This window comes from Heptranchias perlo, unplaced genomic scaffold (assembly GCF_035084215.1).
Source record: "Heptranchias perlo isolate sHepPer1 unplaced genomic scaffold, sHepPer1.hap1 HAP1_SCAFFOLD_223, whole genome shotgun sequence".
Taxonomy (NCBI): Eukaryota; Metazoa; Chordata; class Chondrichthyes; order Hexanchiformes; family Hexanchidae; genus Heptranchias; species Heptranchias perlo.
In genome coordinates, this window is record NW_027139237.1 from 105,852 (window position 1) to 125,158 (window position 19,307).

The 19,307-nt window shown below is 48.7% G+C and overlaps 1 protein-coding gene across 1 annotated transcript in view; it reads right to left on the reverse strand.

The window, feature by feature from the left end:
- Positions 1–1,229: 1,229 nt before the first annotated feature.
- Positions 1,230–19,307, reverse strand: part of LOC137310130 (leucine-rich repeat-containing protein 71-like) — a 114,376-nt gene continuing 96,298 nt past the window's right edge. Inside the window, exons 8-10 of the mRNA XM_067978100.1 lie at positions 14,267–14,366; positions 10,344–10,465; positions 1,230–1,364 (exon numbers count right to left, since the gene is read on the reverse strand). Of these exons, the coding sequence (XP_067834201.1) occupies positions 1,230–1,364; positions 10,344–10,465; positions 14,267–14,366 (357 nt within the window). The remainder of the gene's footprint in view (positions 1,365–10,343; positions 10,466–14,266; positions 14,367–19,307) is intronic.

Below are 19,307 nucleotides of genomic sequence, written 5' to 3' on the forward strand. Positions count from 1 at the left end.
GGAGGATTGGAATGGAATGTGATTATTACACTGTGTACAATGAGGATTGGAATGGAATGTGATTATTACACTGTGTACAATGAGGATTGGAATGGAATGTGATTATTACACTGTGTACAATGAGGATTGGAATGGAATGTGATTATTACACTGTGTACAATGAGGATTGGAATGGAATGTGATTATTACACTGTGTACAATAGGAGGATTGGAATGGAATGTGATTATTACACTGTGTACAATAGGAGGATTGGAATGGAATGTGATTATTACACTGTGTACAATAGGAGGATTGGAATGGAATGTGATTATTACACTGTGTACAATAGGAGGATTGGAATGGAATGTGATTATTACACTGTGTACAATAGGAGGATTGGAATGGAATGTGATTATTACACTGTGCACAATGGGACGATTGGAATGGAATGTGATTATTACACTGTGTGCAATAGGAGGATTGGAATGGAATGTGATCATTACACTGTGGACAATCGGAGGATTGGAATGGAATGTGATTATTACACTGTGTACAATAGGAGGATTGGATTGAAATGTGATTATTACACTGTGTACAATAGGAGGATTGGAATGGAATGTGATTATTACACTGTGTACAATCGGAGGATTGGAATGGAATGTGATTATTACACTGTGTACAATAGGAGGATTGGAATGGAATGTGATTATTACACTGTGTACAATAGGAGGATTGGAATGGAATGTGATTATTACACTGTGTACAGTGAGGATTGGCATGGAATGTGATTATTACACTGTGTACAATCGGAGGATTGGAATGGAATGTGATTATTACACTGTGTACAATGAGGATTGGAATGGAATGTGATTATTACACTGTGTACAGTGAGGATTGGCATGGAATGTGATTATTACACTGTGTACAATCGGAGGATTGGAATGGAATGTGATTATTACACTGTGTACAATGAGGATTGGAATGGAATGTGATTATTACACTGTGTACAGTGAGGATTGGCATGGAATGTGATTATTACACTGTGTACAATCGGAGGATTGGAATGGAATGTGATTATTACACTGTGTACAATGAGGATTGGAATGGAATGTGATTATTGCGTTGTGCGTTGAATTCGGACAAATGAACAATTCTGAGCCGAGACAGATCTCCATGCTCTCCGAAGTTGCACGTGACGATGGGATTGGCTGGGTTTGGTGCCGTTGTCGGCCTGCTCAGTGGGAGCATGTTAGCTCGGTGTGATTTGCTCACTGTGTGATCCCATTGGGGTGCAAACCACACGGTGCTTGACAATGGGGTCTCGAGGTGCCATCAACTCCTGAAGTTTCACAAAGGTTTCACACGTCACGGGAAAGGCATTTTTCTGAAAATAAATCAGTTGCAACACCGTAATGAGACCAAATGAACCATACACATATCGCTGAATACCTGAGACATATCAGGTATCCTTGTATTGATAATGTATCTCCGGAACTTATTTTCCCCACTCCCCATCTCATACATCCCGAAGGCATCTCATTATCCCCTCTCCCCCTCCCGATGCTATCTCGGGGCCTCATTATCCCCTCTCCCCCTCCCTATGCTATCTTGGGGCCTCATTATCCCCTCTCCCCCTCCCTATGCTATCTCGGGGCCTCATTATCCCCTCTCCCCCTCCCATTGCTATCTCGGGCATCTCATTATCCTCTCTCCCCCTCCCGATGCTATCTCGGGCATCTCATTATCCCCTCTCCCCCTCCCGATGCTATCTTGGGGCCTCATTATCCCCTCTCCCCCTCCCTATGCTATCTCAAGGCCTCATTATCCCCTCTCCCCCTCCCTTTGCTATCTCGGGGCCTCGTTATCCCCTCTCCCCCTCCCATTGCTATCTCGGGGCCTCATTATCCCCTCTCCCCCTCCCTATGCTATCTCGGGCATCTCATTATCCCCTCTCCCCCTCCCTATGCTATCTCGGGCATCTCATTATCCCCTCTCCCCCTCCCTATGCTATGTCGGGGCCTCATTATCCCCTCTCCCCCTCCCATTGCTATCTCGGGCATCACATTATCCCCTCTCCCCCTCCCTATGCTATCTCGGGCATCTCATTATCCCCTCTCCCCCTCCCATTGCTATCTCGGGCATCTCATTATCCCCTCTCCCCCTCCCTTTGCTATCTCGGGGCCTCGTTATCCCCTCTCCCCCTCCCATTGCTATCTCGGGGCCTCGTTATCCCCTCTCCTCCTCCCGATGCTATCTCGGGCATCACATTATCCCCTCTCCCCCTCCCATTGCAATCTCGGGGCCTCATTATCCCCTCTCCTCCTCCCGATGCTATCTCGGGCATCACATTATCCCCTCTCCCCCTCCCTATGCTATCTCGGGGCCTCATTATCCCCTCTCCCCCTCCCATTGCTATCTCGGGCATCTCATTATCCCCTCTCCCCCTCCCATTGCTATCTCGGGGCCTCATGATCCCCTCTCCCCCTCCCTATGCTATCTCGGGCATCTCATTATCCCCTCTCCCCCTCCCATTGCTATCTCGGGGCCTCATTATCCCCTCTCCCCTTCCCATTGCTATCTCGGGGCCTCATTATCCCCTCTCCCCCTCACTCTGCTATCTCACCGCCTCATTATCCCCTCTCCCCCTCCCTATGCTATCTCGGGCATCTCATTATCCCCTCTCCCCCTCCCATTGCTATCTCGGGGCCTCATTATCCCCTCTCCCCCTCCCATTGCTATCTCGGGGCCTCATTATCCCCTCTCCCCCTCACTCTGCTATCTCACGGCCTCATTATCCCCTCTCCCCCTCCCTATGCTATCTCGGGCATCTCATTATCCCCTCTCCCCCTCCCATTGCTATCTCGGGGCCTCATTATCCCCTCTCCCCCTCCCATTGCTATCTCGGGGCCTCATTATCCCCTCTCCCCCTCCCATTGCTATCTCGGGGCCTCATTATCCCCTCTCCCCCTCCCATTGCTATCTCGGGGCCTCATTATCCCCTCTCCTCCTCCCTATGCTATCTCGGGCATCTCATTATCCCCTCTCCCCCTCCCAATGCTATCTCGGGGCCTCGTTATCCCCTCTCCCCCTCCCTATGCTATCTCAAGGCCTCATTATCCCCTCTCCCCCTCCCATTGCTATCTCGGGGCCTCATTATCCCCTCTCCCCCTCCTGATGCTATCTCGGGGCCTCATTATCCCCTCTCCCCCTCCCATTGCTATCTCGGGGCCTCATTATCCCCTCTCCCCCTCCCTCTGCTATCTCGGGCATCTCATTATCCCCTCTCCCCCTCCCTATGCTATCTCGGGCATCTCATCATCCCCTCTCCCCCTCCCTCTGCTATCTCACGGCCTCATCATCCCCTCTCCCCCTCCCTATGCTATCTCGGGCATCTCATTATCCCCTCTCCCCCTCCCATTGCTATCTCGGGCATCTCATTATCCCCTCTCCCCCTCCCATTGCTATCTCGGGGCCTCATTATCCCCTCTCCCCCTCCCTATGCTATCTCCGGCATCTCATTATCCGCTCTCCCCCTCCCTATGCTATCTCCGGCATCTCATTATCCCCTCTCCCCCTCCCATTGCTATCTCGGGGCCTCATTCGCCCCTCTTCCCCTCTCCCCCTCCCTCTGCTATCTCACGGCCTCATTATCCCCTCTCCCCCTCCATATGCTATCTCGGGCATCTCATTATCCCCTCTCCCCCTCCCATTTCTATCTCGGGGCCTCATTATCCCCTCTCCCCCTCCCTATGCTATCTCGGGGCCTCATTATCCCCTCTCCCCCTCCCATTGCTATCTCGGGGCCTCATTATCCCCTCTCCCCCTCCCTATGCTATCTCACGGCCTCATTATCCCCTCTCCCCCTCCCTATGCTATCTCGGGCATCTCATTATCCCCTCTCCCCCTCCCTATGCTATGTCGGGGCCTCATTATCCCCTCTCCCCCTCCCTATGCTATCTCGGGCATCTCATTATCCCCTCTCCCCCTCCCTATGCTATCCCGGGCATCTCATTATCCCCTCTCCCCCTCCCATTGCTATCTCGGGGCCTCATTATCCCCTCTCCCCCTCCCTATGCTATCTCGGGCATCTCATTATCCCCTCTCCCCCTCCCTATGCTATCCCGGGCATCTCATTATCCCCTCTCCCCCTCCCATTGCTATCTCGGGGCCTCATTATCCCCTCTCCCCCTCCCTCTGCTATCTCACGGCCTCATCATCCCCTCTCCCCCTCCCGCTGCTATCTCACGGCCTCATCATCCCCTCTCCCCCTCCCTATGCTATCTCGGGCATCTCATTATCCCCTCTCCCCCTCCCATTGCTATCTCGGGCATCTCATTATCCCCTCTCCCCCTCCCATTGCTATCTCGGGGCCTCATTATCCCCTCTCCCCCTCCCTATGCTATCTGGGGGCCTCATTATCCCCTCTCCCCCTCCCTCTGCTATCTCACGGCCTCATTATCCCCTCTCCCCCTCCCTATGCTATCTCGGGGCCTCATTATCCCCTCTGCCCCCTCCCTATGCTATCTCGGGGCCTCATTATCCCCTCTCCCCCTCCCTATGCTATCTCGGGGCCTCGTTATCCCCTCTCCCCCTTCCTATGCTATCTCGGGGCCTCATTATCCCCTCTCCCCCTCCCTATGCTATCTGGGGGCCTCATTATCCCCTCTCCCCCTCCCTCTGCTATCTCACGGCCTCATTATCCCCTCTCCCCCTCTCATTGCTATCTCGGGGCCTCATTATCCCCTCTGCCCCCTCCCTATGCTATCTCGGGGCCTCATTATCCCCTCTCCCCCTCCCTATGCTATCTCGGGCATCTCATTATCCCCTCTCCCCCTCCCATTGCTATCTTGGGCATCTCATTATCCCCTCTCCCCCTCCCTATGCTATCTCGGGGCCTCATTATCCCTTCTCCCCCTCCCTATGCTATCTCACAGCCTCATTATCACCTCTCCTCCTCCCTATCCTATCTCGGGGCCTCATTATCCCCTCTCCACCTCCCATTGCTATCTCGGGGCCTCATTATCCCTTCTCCCCCTCCATTCTCTATCTTGGAGTATCATGAAGGGGAACTGGAGGCAATATATTGTTGAGAGGAATCAGATGTAGTGGGGATAACTGAAAAATGGCTCCATAAAACACAGGATTGGCAGTTAAATATTGCATTATCCATCGTATTTAGAAATGATAGGGAAGGAAGAAGGCGAGGTGGGGTAGCTGTACTAATTACAGACAACATAATGGCAATAGAAAAACGGAATCCATCTGAATTGATGAAGGATCAGAAGGGACCGATCACACTAATAGCGTCATTCTACAGATCACCTCATAGTGGAAAGGAGCTGGAGGGAAGGAATATGCAGGCAAATCTATAAAATGAGTACAAGAAATCGAATCATAATCATGGGAGATTTCAATTATCCCCAAATAAACTGGCAAGAAGAGGGGAAAAGGGAATGTAGTTTTTACAGTGTCACCGAGAACGTAAGAAGCCCAACAAGAGAGGAAATCACTGCTGGATCTCATAATGGAAAATGAACCAGAGCAGATAAGAGAAGTAAGCGTAGGGGAGCATCAAGGCAATAGCGATCACAACATCAGTTTTAAGATAATGATTGAGGAAGACATAATAAGCAAGTCAAAGCCCAAAGTAATAGATTGGAATTTGAGGGAATGAGAGTGGAACTACAGAAGATAAACTGGGAAAGAATTTTGACAAACAAAGAGCTCGAACATATTTAAAAGGTGATCAATAAGAGTTCAGGAGAAATATATTCCGCTAAAATACAACAACAAACCAGCCAATAATGGAACATCATTGATAAATAAAGAATTAAGGACAAAATTGAAACAAAAGGGAAAGGCGTGCACTGAGTGGACAGACAGTGAAGGAGAGGAGGAGAAAAGGGAATAGGAAGAGGTTCAGAAACAAGTCAAAAGTAACAATTCGGAAAGCGAAGGGGAATTACAGAATTAAATGATCCAAGAATATCAATAGAAATAGTCAAGTATTCTACAGACACATAAATAACAAAAGGAAAATCAGGATAGGGATCGGGCCACTAAGAGATACACACGATACACTCACAGGGACTGACAGTGAAATGGAAGAAATATTCAATAGTAAGTTTGCCTCAGTATTTCCCAGGGAGTTTAACATGGTGGGCTTGATATTAGAAAAAGAGATCAAAAAAGATAAAACATTTAAAATATGAAGGGGGAGATAATTGATAAACTAATCAAACTTAGAGAGGATAAACATAATTTAATTGGACAAAGTCAGCATGGCTTTACGAAGGGGAAGTCATGTCTGACAAATTTGCTTGAGTTCTTTGAGGACGTAACGTACAGGGTGGATAAAGGGGAACCAGTGGACGTAGTGTATTTAGACTTCCAGAAGGCATTCGACAAGGTGCCACATAAAAGATTATTGCTCAAGATAAAGAATCACTGGATTGGGGGTAATATTCTGGCATGGGTGGAGGATTGGTTATCTAACAGGAAGCAGAGAGTTGGGATAAATGGTTCATTCTCGGACTGGCAACCAGTAGCCAGTGGTGTTCCGCAGGGGTCGGTGCTGGGTCCCCAACTCTTTCCAATCTATATTAACGATTTGGAGGAGGGGACCAAGTGTAACATATCAAAGTTTGCAGATGATACAAAGATGGGAGGGAAAGTAGAGAGTGAGGAGGACATAAAAAACCTACAAGGGGATATAGACAGGCTGGGTGAGTGGGCAGAGATTTGACAGATGCAATACAATATTGGAAAATGTGAGGTTATGCACTTTGGCAGGAAAAATCAGAGAGCAAGTTATTATCTTAATGGCGAGAAACTGGAAAGTACTGCAGTACAAAGGGATCTGGGGGTCCTAGTGCAAGAAAATCAAAAAGTTAGTATGCAGGTGCAGCAGGTGATCAAGAAGGCCAACGGAATGTTGGCTTTTATTGCTAGGGGGATAGAATATAAAAACAGGGAGGTATTGCTGCAGTTATATAAGGTATTGGTGAGACCGCACCTGGAATACTGCATACAGTTTTGGTCTCCATACTTAAGAAAAGACATACTTGCTCTCGAGGCAGTACAAAGAAGGTTCACTCGGTTAATCCCGGGGATGAGGGGGCGGACATATGAGGAGAGGTTGAGTAGATTGGGACTCTACTCATTGGAGTTCAGAACAATGAGAGGCGATCTTATTGAAACTTATAAGATTGTGAAGGGGCTTGATCGGGTGGATGCAGTAAGGATGTTCCCAAGGATGGGTGAAACTAGAACTAGGGGGCATAATCTTAGAATAAGGGGCTGCTCTTTCAAAACTGAGATGAGGAGAAACTTCTTCACTCAGAGGGTGGTAGGTCTGTGGAATTTGCTGCCCCAGGAAGCTGTGGAAGCTACATCATTAAATAAATTTAAAACAGAAATAGACAGTTTCCTAGAAGTAAAGGGAATTAGGGGTTACGGGGAGCGGGCAGGAAATTGGACATGAAGCTGAGTTCGGATCGGTCAATGCCCTGTGGGTGGCGGAGAGGGCCCAGGGGCTGAGTGGCCGGGTCCTGCTCCGACTTCTTGTATTCTTTAGATTTGAGGTTAGGATCAGATCAGCCATGATCTTATTGAATGGTGGAGCAGGCTCGAGGGGCCGATTGGCCTACTCCTGCTCCAATTTCTTATGTTCTTATGTTGTTATCTGGGGGGACAGATACAGAAATCATGAAAAGTATCAACACAGGTTAATAAGGCCAAAAAAAAGCAAACCAAGCACTGGGTTTTATTTCTAGAGGGATAGAATTGAAAAGCAGAGAAGTTATGTTAAACTTGTATCGAACCTTGGTTAGACCACACTTGCACTACTGTGCACAGCTCTGGTCTCCATATTATAAAAAGGATATAAAAGGATATTTAATGCAGAGAAATGTGAAGTGATGCATTTGGAAGGATAAGCAGAGGCAATATGAACTAAATGGTAACATTTTAAAGGTGGTGCAGGAACAGAACCTGGGGGTTTGTGTATAGAAATCTTTGAAAGGTGACAGGACAGGTTGAGAAGGTTGTTAAAGCATACAGGATCCGAGACTTTATAAATAGAGGCATACACTACAAAAGCAAGGAGGTTTTGCTGAACCTTTATAAATCACTGGTTGGGCCCCAGATGGAGTATTGTGTCCAATTCTGGGCACCGCACTTTAGGAAGGATGTCACGGCCTTGGAGAGGGTGCAGAGGGGATTTACTAGAATGGTACCAGGGATGAGGGACTTCAGTTATGTGGAGAGACTGGAGAAGCTGGGATTGTTCTCCTTAGAGCAGAGAAGATTAAGAGGAGATTTAATCGAGGGGTTCAAAATCATGAGGGGTTTTGATAGAGTAAATAAGGAGAAACTGTTTCCAGTGGCAGAAGGGTCGGGAATGAGAGGACACAGATTTCAGGTGATCGGCAAAAGAGCCAGAGGGGGAGATGGGCAGAAACTTTTTTATGCAGCGAGTTGTTCTGATCTGGAATTCGCTGCCTGAAAGGGCGGTGGAAGCAGATTCAATAATAACTTTCAAAAGGGAATTGGAGAAATACTTGAAGGGGAAAAATGTGGAGGACTATGGGGAAAGAGCTGGCACAGGTACGATGGGCTGAATGGCCTCCTTCTGTGCTGTAAGATTCCATGAGTCTAAGCACGGGAGAAGGTGCAAAAAAGATTCACAAGGATGATACCAGAACTGAGAGGTTATAACTATCAGGAAAGGCTGAACAGGCTGGGGCTCTTTTCTCTAGAAAAGAGAAGACTGAGGGGTGACCTGATAGAGGTCTTTAAAATTATTAAAGGGTTTGATAGGGTAAACGTAGAGAAGGTGTTTCCACTTGTGGGGGAGATCAGAACTAGGGGGCCATAAATATAAGATAGTCACTAATAAATCCAATCGGGAATTCAGGAGAAACCTCTTTACCCAGAGAGTGGTGAGAATGTGGAACTCACTCCCACATGGAGTGGTTGAGGTGAATAACAGAGATGGATTTAAGGGGAAGCTGGATAAACACATGAGGGAGAAAGGAATAGAAGGATAGGGGGAGAGGGGGAGATGGAGTAGGGAGGGAGGAGGCTCGTGTGGAGCACAAACACCAGCATCGACCAGTTGGGCCGAATGGCCTGTTTCTGTGCTGTACAATCTATGTAATGATCTCCACTCACCATCCCACGCCTAGCTAGGGAACTCAGTACTCTCTCTCTTCTGATACTTTGCCCACAGCAGGTGTTAGGTTCATTTCACAAGAATGAATAATTATAAAAAATAGAGCATCTGCTATCCCTTGATGACTGAAACTGTAACATTTTAACACCCCCCCGTGTGCCCTCTAAATTCCCACCCCCATCCCGTGTGCCCTCTAACCTCCCCGTGTGCCCTCTAAACTCCCACCCCACCCCGTGTGTCCTCTAAACTCCCACCCCACCCCGTGTGCCCTCTAACCTTCCCGTGTGCCCTCTAAATTCCCACCCCACCCCGTGTGCCCTCTAACCCTCCCCATGTGCCCTCTAACCTTCCTGTGTGCCCTCTAAATTCCCACCCCACCCCGTGTGCCCTCTAACCTCCCAGTGTGCCCTCTAACCTCCCCGTGTGCCCTCTAAATTCCCACCCCCACCCCGTGTGCCCTCTAACCTCCCCGTGTGCCCTCTAAATTCCCACCCCACCCCGTGTGCCCTCTAACCTCCCCATGTGCCCTCTAACCTCCCCGTGTGCCCTCTAACCTCCCCGTGTGCCCTCTAACCTCCCCGTGTGCCCTCTAACCTCCCCGTGTGCCCTCTAACCTCCCCGTGTGCCCTCTAAATTCCCACCCCCACCCCGTGTGCCCTCTAACCTCCCCGTGTGCCCTCTAAATTCCCACCCCCACCCCGTGTGCCCTGTAACCTTCCCGTGTGCCCTCTAAACTCCCACCCCCACCCCATGTGCCTTCTAACCCCCGTGTGCTCTTTAAACCTCCCGTGTGCCCTCTAAACCCCCTCCCGCTGTGTGCCCTCTAAACCCCCTCCCGCTGTGTGCCCTCTAAACCCCCTCCCGTTGTGTGCCCTCTAAACCCCCTCCCGTTGTGTGCCCTCTAAACCCCCTCCCATTGTGTGCCCTCTAAACCCCCTCCCGCTGTGTGCCCTCTAAACCCCCTCCCGCTGTGTGCCCTCTAAACCCCCTCCCGTTGTGTGCCCTCTAAACCCCCTCCCGCTGTGTGCCCTCTAAACCCCCTCCCGCTGTGTGCCCTCTAAACCCCCTCCCGCTGTGTGCCCTCTAAACCCCCTCCCGTTGTGTGCCCTCTAACCCTCCTGGTTTGCTCTCTGACTACACCCACACTTTCACCATGTAAACCCAAGGCAGAGTAAAGAGGTGACTCACCGTTATGGCCAGCCGCAGCAGTCCACTCGTGCTCCTGCCGTCAGGGCTTGGATGCCCACTATCTATCTGATCTTTAATTGTTTTCAGAAAAGCCTTCAGACCAGTCTCTGTAATCTGGTTATCTAATGCAGCAAGAGAAGAAGTCAGCACTGGTAACTCATTTAACCAGCAGGGTCACCACTGGTAACTCATTTAACCAGCCTTTGCTGTGTCCAGTGCACTCAGCAATTTCTTAATATCAGGTGGAGTGAATGGAATTGGCTAAAGACTGGTGTTGGTGATGGTGGGACCTCAGGAGGACGCCCTTCTGGCTGAAGATGGTTGCAAACGCTTCAGCCTTGTCTTTTGCACTCATGTGCTGGACTCCGCCATCATTGAGGATGGGGATGTTTACAGAGCCTCCTCCTCCCGTTAGTTGTTTAATTGTCCACTACCATTTACGACTGGATGTGGCAGGACTGCAGAGCTTTGATCTGATCCGTTGGTTGTGGAATTGCTTAGCTCTGTCTATAGCATGTTGCTTCCGCTGTTTAGCATGCATGTAGTCCTGTGTTGTCACTTCACCAAGTTGGCACCTCATTTTTAGGTACGCCTGGTGCTGCTCCTGGCATGTTCTTCTACACTCCTCATTGAACCAGGGTTGATCCCCTGGCTTGTTGGTAATGGTAGAGTGAGGAATATGCCGGGCCATGAGGTTACAGATTGTGCTGGAATACAATTCTGCTGCTGCTGATGGCCCACAGCGCCTCATGGATGCCCAGTTTTGAGCTGCTAGATCTGTTCTGAATCTATCCCATTTAGCACGGTGACAGTGCCACACAACACGTTGGATGGTGTCCTCAGCGCGAAGACGGGACTTCGTCTCCACGAGGACTGTGCGGTGGTCACTCCTACCAATACTGTCATGGACAGATGCATTTGCGACAGGTAGATTGGTGAGGACGAGGTCAAGTAGGTTTTTCCCTTGTGTTGGTTCGCTCACCACCTGCCACAGGCCCAGTCTGGCAGCGATGTCCTTCAGGGCTCGGCCAGCTTGGTCATTAGTGGTGCTACCGAGCCACTCTTGGTGATGGACATTGAAGTCCCCCACCTAGAGTACATTTTGTGCCCTTGCTACCCTCAGTGCTTCCTCCAAGTGGTGCTCAACATGGAGGAGGACTGATTCATCAGCTGAGGGAGGGCGGTAGGTGGTAATCAGCAGGAGGTTTCCTTGCCCATGTTTGACCTGATGCCATGAGATTTCATGGGGTCCGGAGTCAATGTTGAGGACTCCCAGGGCCACTCCCTCCTGACTGTATATCACTGTACCGCCACCTCTGGTGGGTCTGTCCTGCCGGTGGGACAGGACATACCCAGGGATGGTGATGGAAGAATCTGGGACGTTGGCTGAAACGTATGATTTCTGTGAGTATGGCTATGTCAGGCTGTTGCTTGACTAGTCTGTGGGACAGCTCTCCCAATTTTGCTACCAGTCCCCAGATGTTAGTGCAGGGTCAACTGGGCTGGGTGTGACTTTGCCACATCGCAGACGAATGGTCCATCCAGTTTGAATATTTTGTTCCTTTCTCGCGGGTTTGATACAACCGAGTATCTTTCTGGGTCACTTCAGAGGGCAGTTAAGAGTCAACCATGCTGGTGTGGGACTGGAGTCACGGATAGGCAGCAGACTCACCACTGGCTGTTTCATTTAAGTAGTTCAGTCTCTGTCCGACAGCCTGGATTATGAGAGAGGAAGTCAGAAAAGAGCTAACAGTGCCAGGGAGTGCTGAGTGGATGTGTAACCGAGGCACACACCTGGGAACACATGGGGGGTGCAGGGCAGATTCACCAGAATGATACCGGGGTTAAAAGGGTTAAATTACGAGGCCAGGTTGCACAGACTGGGCTTGTATTCCCTCGAGTGTAGAAGATTAAGGGGTGATCTAATCGAGGTGTTTAAGATGATTAAAGGATTTGATAGGGTCGATAGAGAGAAACTATTTCCTCTGGTGGGGGGAGTCCAGAACAAGGGGGCAGAACCTTAAAATTAGAGCCAGGCCGTTCAGGGGTGATGTCAGGAAGCACTTCTTCACACAAAGGGGAGTGGGAATCTGGAACTCTCTCCCCCAAAAAGCTGTTGAGGCTGGGGGTCAATTGGAAATTTCAAAACTGAGATTGATAGAATTTTGTTGGGGAAGGGGATTAAGGGATTTGGAGCAAAGGCAGGAAAATGGAGTTGAGATACAGATCAGCCAAGATCTGATTGAATGGCAGAACAGGCTCGAGGGGCCGGAATCGCTCTGACCGAGGGCCGGAATCGCTCTGACCGAGGGCCGGAATCGCTCTGACCGAGGGCCGGAATCGCTCTGACCGAGGGCCGGAATCGCTCTGACCGAGGGCCGGAATCGCTCTGACCGAGGGCCGAAATCGCTCTGACCGAGGGCCGGAATCGCTCTGACCGAGGGCCGGAATCGCTCTGACCGAGGGCCGGAATCGCTCTGACCGAGGGCCGGAATCGCTCTGACCGAGGGCCGGAATCGCTCTGACCGAGGGCCGGAATCGCCACCGATGCGGGTCGGAGGGGGACCAGGCTGATCGCCTCGACCCCACCCTGACCCCAACCCAATTGCCTGGGTAGAGTCATTACACGTAGTCGAGGCTGGACTTTGAGCAGTGACTCTGTTGTCTGGAGAGGGAGCCCAGCACTGCCAGTGGTGTTGGAGTGGGGCACTCAGAGCAAACACCTGATTGAGGTGGCGGGGTGGGGGGAGAAGGAGGAGAAGGGTGGGGGGCGGAGGAGAAGCGGGGGGGCGGAGGAGGAGAAGGGTGGGGGGCGGAGGAGGAGAAGGGTGGGGGGCGGAGGAGAAGGGTGGGGGGAGGAGGAGGAGAAGGGTGGGGGGCGGAGGAGAAGCGGGGCGGCGGAGGAGGAGAAGGGTGGGGGGCGGAGGAGGAGAAGGGTGGGGGGCGGAGGAGGAGAAGCGGGGGGGCGGAGGAGGAGAAGGGTGGGGGGCGGAGGAGAAGCGGGGGGGGCGCGATCAAAATCCAATGGGGGCTGAAGACCCCTGAAGGATTGGAGCAATTTGTGTGAAAGGACGGTAAATAAGCCAGTATCTCAGCGTCAGGAGGTGATGGAGCTCGACCTCCCTCACTCAGGGCCGACGACAATCTTCCCACCACTGCCTCCATCAGTACCACCAGTCCCGACCTGCTCTTATCTCGGGTCTGAGGTGAGGAGGGGTGGGTACATACCAGGAAAATCAGTCGCTTTCCCCAGCCTGGTCCTGGCACCAAGGAGAGGGCAGCCGCTCCCTGCTCGAGAGGGGAAGGGGTTAGGGGAACCTGTCTCATGCCCGCCCTCCCTGAGGGGAAGAGGTTGGGGGAACCTGTCTCATGCCCGCCCTCCCCGAGGGGAAGAGGTTGGGGGAACCTGTCTCATGCCCGCCCTCCCCGAGGGGAAGAGGTTGGGGGAACCTGTCTCATGCCCGCCCTCCCCGAGGGGAAGAGGTTGGGGGAACCTGTCTCATGCCCGCCCTCCCCGAGGGGAAGGGGTTGGGGGAACCTGTCTCATGCCCGCCCTCCCCGTTTCAGGCTGTATATCGGAGGGAGATCAAGGCCTCACTGATTGGAAAAAGCCAGACTGAGAAGTATCACTGAGATCAAGTGAATTGAAATAATGTTAGATTTAAAGGAAGCAGCGACTTAACCACAAATTGGAACAAGGCGCTCAAGATGTTGGTGTTTGAAAATGAACCCAACCAGATCCGCCTTCAGACAACAGCCTGATAATGCCAGCAGGTTTAGCGGGTAGTGCTGGACCATCACTCCATGCTTGAAGCTGGCTCTGAACCCTTGCTCCACCCGGGACAGAGCGCCTCAGCACAAGTCAAAGCACAGGCCAAAATGCTCAATGTTTGTCTCCCACATCACCGAGTAATCAAACCTACGTGTCAAGTTAATGTTCAGGAGGCAGAAGTTTCCCAACAGATAGATTTTACCGTCCCGATGTTCACCAAACTCCAGTAACGGGGGCAAAAACGCAACAATCTGCAAGAAAGATACAGGACTCAGTGAGAGTGAGAGATAATCGACCCAGTGAGACTCAGTGAAAGTGAGAGATAATCAACCCAGTGAGACTCAGTGACGGTGAGAGATAATCGATCCAGTGAGACTCAGTGAGAGTGAGAGATAATCGACCCAGTGAGACTCAGTGACGGTGAGAGATAATCGATCCAGTGAGACTCAGTGAGAGTGAGAGATAATCGACCCAGTGAGACTCAGTGACGGTGAGAGATAATCGATCCAGTGAGACTCAGTGAGAGTGAGAGATAATCGACCCAGTGAGACTCAGTGACACTGAGAGATAATCGACCCTGTGAGACACAGTGAGAGTGAGAGATAATCGACCCAGTGAGACTCAGTGACAGTGAGAAATAATCGACCCAGTGAGACTCAGTGAGAGTGAGAGATAATCGACCTAGTGAGACTCAGTGACAGTGAGAAATAATCGACCTAGTGAGACTCAGTGACGGTGAGAGATAATCGACCCAGTGAGAATCAGTGACAGTGAGAGATAATCGACCCAGTGAGACTCAGTGACAGTGAGAGATAATCGATCCAGTGAGACTCAGTGAGAGTGAGAGATAATCGACCCAGTGAGACTCAGTGAGAGTGAGAGATAATCGATCCAGTGAGACTCAGTGAGAGTGAGAGATAATCGACCCAGTGAGACTCAGTGAAAGTGAGAGATAATCGACCCAGTGAGACTCAGTGAGAGTGAGAGATCATCGACCCAGTGAGACTCAGTGAGAGTGAGAGATAATCGATCCAGTGAGACTCAGTGACAGTGAGAGATAATCGACCCAGTGAGACTCAGTGACACTGAGAGATAATCGACCCAGTGAGACTCAGTGACAGTGAGAGATAATCGACCCAGTGAGACTCAGTGAGAGTGAGAGATAATCGACCCAGTGAGACTCAGTGACAGTGAGAGATAATGAACCCAGTGAGATTCAGTGACGGTGAGAGATAATCGACCCAGTGAGACTCAGTGACACTGAGAGATAATCGTCCCAGTGAGACTCAGAGAGAGTGAGAGATAATCGACCCAGTGAGACTCAGTGACAGTGAGAGATAATCGACCCAGTGAGACTCAGTGAGAGTGAGAGATAATCGACCCAGTGAGACTCAGTGAGAGTGAGAGATAATCGACCCAGTGAGACTCAGTGAGAGTGAGAGATAATCGACCCAGTGAGGCTCAGTGAGAGTGAGAGATAATCGACCCAGTGAGACTCAGTGACAGTGAGAGATAATGAACCCAGTGAGATTCAGTGATGGTGAGAGATAATCGACCCAGTGAGACTCAGTGACACTGAGAGATAATCGTCCCAGTGAGACTCAGAGAGAGTGAGAGATAATCGACCCAGTGAGGCTCAGTGACGGTGAGAGATAATCGACCCAGTGAGACTCAGTGAGAGAGAGAGATAATCGACCCAGTGAGGCTCAGTGACACTGAGAGATAATCGATCCAGTGAGGCTCAGTGACGGTGAGAGATAATCGACCCAGTGAGACTCAGTGAGAGTGAGAGATAATCGACCCAGTGAGACTCAGTGACGGTGAGAGATAATCGACCCAGTGAGACTCAGTGACAGTGAGAGATAATCGACCCAGTGAGACTCAGTGACAGTGAGAGATAATCGACCCAGTGAGACTCAGCGACGGTGAGAGATAATCGACCCAGTGAGACTCAGTGACAGTGAGAGATAATCGACCCAGTGACACACGGCATTAATACCGAACCCTCACACACTCCATTAATACTGAACACTGACACACTCCATTAATACTGAACACTCACACACTCCATTAATACTGAACACTCACACACTCCATTAATACTGAACACTCACACACTCCATCAATACTGAACATTCACACACTCCATTAATACTGAACGCTCACACACTCCATCAATACTGAACATTCACACACTCCATTAATACTGAACACTCACACACTCCTTTAATACTGAACATTCACACACTCGTTTAATACTGAACACTCACACACTCCATTAATACTGAACATTCACGCACTCCATTAATACTGAACATTCACACACTCCTTTAATACTGAACACTCACACACTCCATTAATACTGAACACTCACACACTCCATTAATACTGAACACTCACACACTCCATTAATACTGAACACTCACACACTCCATTAATACTGAACGCTCACACACTCCATTAATACTGAACACTCACACACTCCATTAATACTGAACACTCACACACTCCATCAATACTGAACACTCACACACTCCATGAATACCGAACACTCACACACTCCATTAATACTGAACACTCACACACTCCATTAATACTGAACACTCACACACTCCATTAATACTCAACACTCACACACTCCATTAATACTGAACACTCACACACTCCATTAATACCGAACATTCACACACTCCATTAATACTGAACATTCACACACTCCATTAATACTGAACACTCACACACTCCATCGATACTGAACACTCACACACTCCATTAATACTGAACACTCACACACTCCTTTAATACTGAACACTCACACACTCCATTAATACTGAACACTCACACACTCCATTATTACTGAACACTCACACACTCCATTAATACTGAACATTCACACACTCCATTAATACTGAACACTCACACACTCCATCAATACTGAACACTCACACACTCCATTAAAACTGAACACTCATACACTCCATTATTACTGAACACTCACACACTCCATTAATACTGAACATTCACACACTCCATTAATACTGAACACTCACACACTCCATCAATACTGAACACTCACACACTCCATTAATACTTTACATTCACACTCTCCATTAATACTGAACATTCACACACTCCATTAATACTGAACGCTCACACACTCCATCAATACTGAACATTCACACACTCCATTAATACTGAACGCTCACACACTCCATCAATACTGAACATTCACACACTCCATTAATACTGAACACTCACACACTCCTTTAATACTGAACATTCACACACTCCATTAATACTGAACACTCACACACTCCATTAATACTGAACATTCACGCACTCCATTAATACTGAACATTCACACACTCCTTTAATACTGAACACTCACACACTCCATTAATACTGAACACTCACACACTCCATTAATACTGAACACTCACACACTCCATTAATACTGAACACTCACACACTCCATTAATACTGAACACTCACACACTCCATTAATACTGAACACTCACACACTCCTTTAATACTGAACACTCACACACTCCATTAATACTGAACATTCACACACTCCATTAATACTGAACACTCACACACTCCATTAATACTGAACACTCACACACTCCATTAATACTGAACACTTACACACTCCATTAATACTGAACGCTCACACACTCCATTAATACTGAACATTCACACACTCCATTAATACTGAACGCTCACACACTCCATTAATACTGAACATTCACACACTCCTTTAATACTGAACACTCACACACTCCATTAATACTGAACACTCACACACTCCATTAATACTGAACACTCACACACTCCATTAATACTGAACGCTCACACACTCCATTAATACTGAACACTCACACACTCCATTAATACTGAACACTCACACACTCCATCAATACTGAACACTCACACACTCCATGAATACCGAACACTCACACACTCCATTAATACTGAACACTCACACACTCCATTAATACTGAACACTCACACACTCCATTAATACTGAACACTCACACACTCCATTAATACTGAACACTCACACACTCCATTAATACTGAACACTCACACACTCCATTAATACCGAACATTCACACACTCCATTAATACTGAACATTCACACACTCCATTAATACTGAACACTCACACACTCCATCGATACTGAACACTCACACACTCCATTAATACTGAACACTCACACACTCCTTTAATACTGAACACTCACACACTCCATTAATACTGAACACTCACACACTCCATTATTACTGAACACTCACACACTCCATTAATACTGAACATTCACACACTCCATTAATACTGAACACTCACACACTCCATTAATACTGAACACTCATACACTCCATTAATACTGAACACTCACACACTCCTTTAATACTGAACACTCACACACTCCATTAATACTGAACACTCACACACTCCATTAATACTGAACACTCACACACTCCTTTAATACTGAACACTCACACACTCCATTCATACTGAACACTCACACACTCCATCAATACTGAACACTCACACACTCCATTAATACCGAACATTCACACACTCCATTAATACTGAACATTCACACACTCCATTAATACTGAACACTCACACACTCCATCGATACTGAACACTCACACACTCCATTAATACTGAACACTCACACACTCCTTCAATACTGAACACTCACACACTCCATTAATACTGAACACTCACACACTCCATTAATACTGAACATTCACGCACTCCATTAATACTGAACATTCACACACTCCTTTAATACTGAACACTCACACACTCCATTAATACTGAACACTCACACACTCCATTAATACTGAACACTCACACACTCCATTAATACTGAACACTCACACACTCCATTAATACTGAACACTCACACACTCCATTAATACTGAACACTCACACACTCCATTAATACTGAACACTCACACACTCCTTTAATACTGAACACTCACACACTCCATTAATACTGAACGCTCACACACTCCATTAATACTGAACGCTCACACACTCCATTAATACTGAACGCTCACACACTCCATTAATACTGAACATTCACACACTCCATTAATACTGAACACTCACACACTCCATTAATACTGAACGCTCACACACTCCATTAATACTGAACACTTACACACTCCATT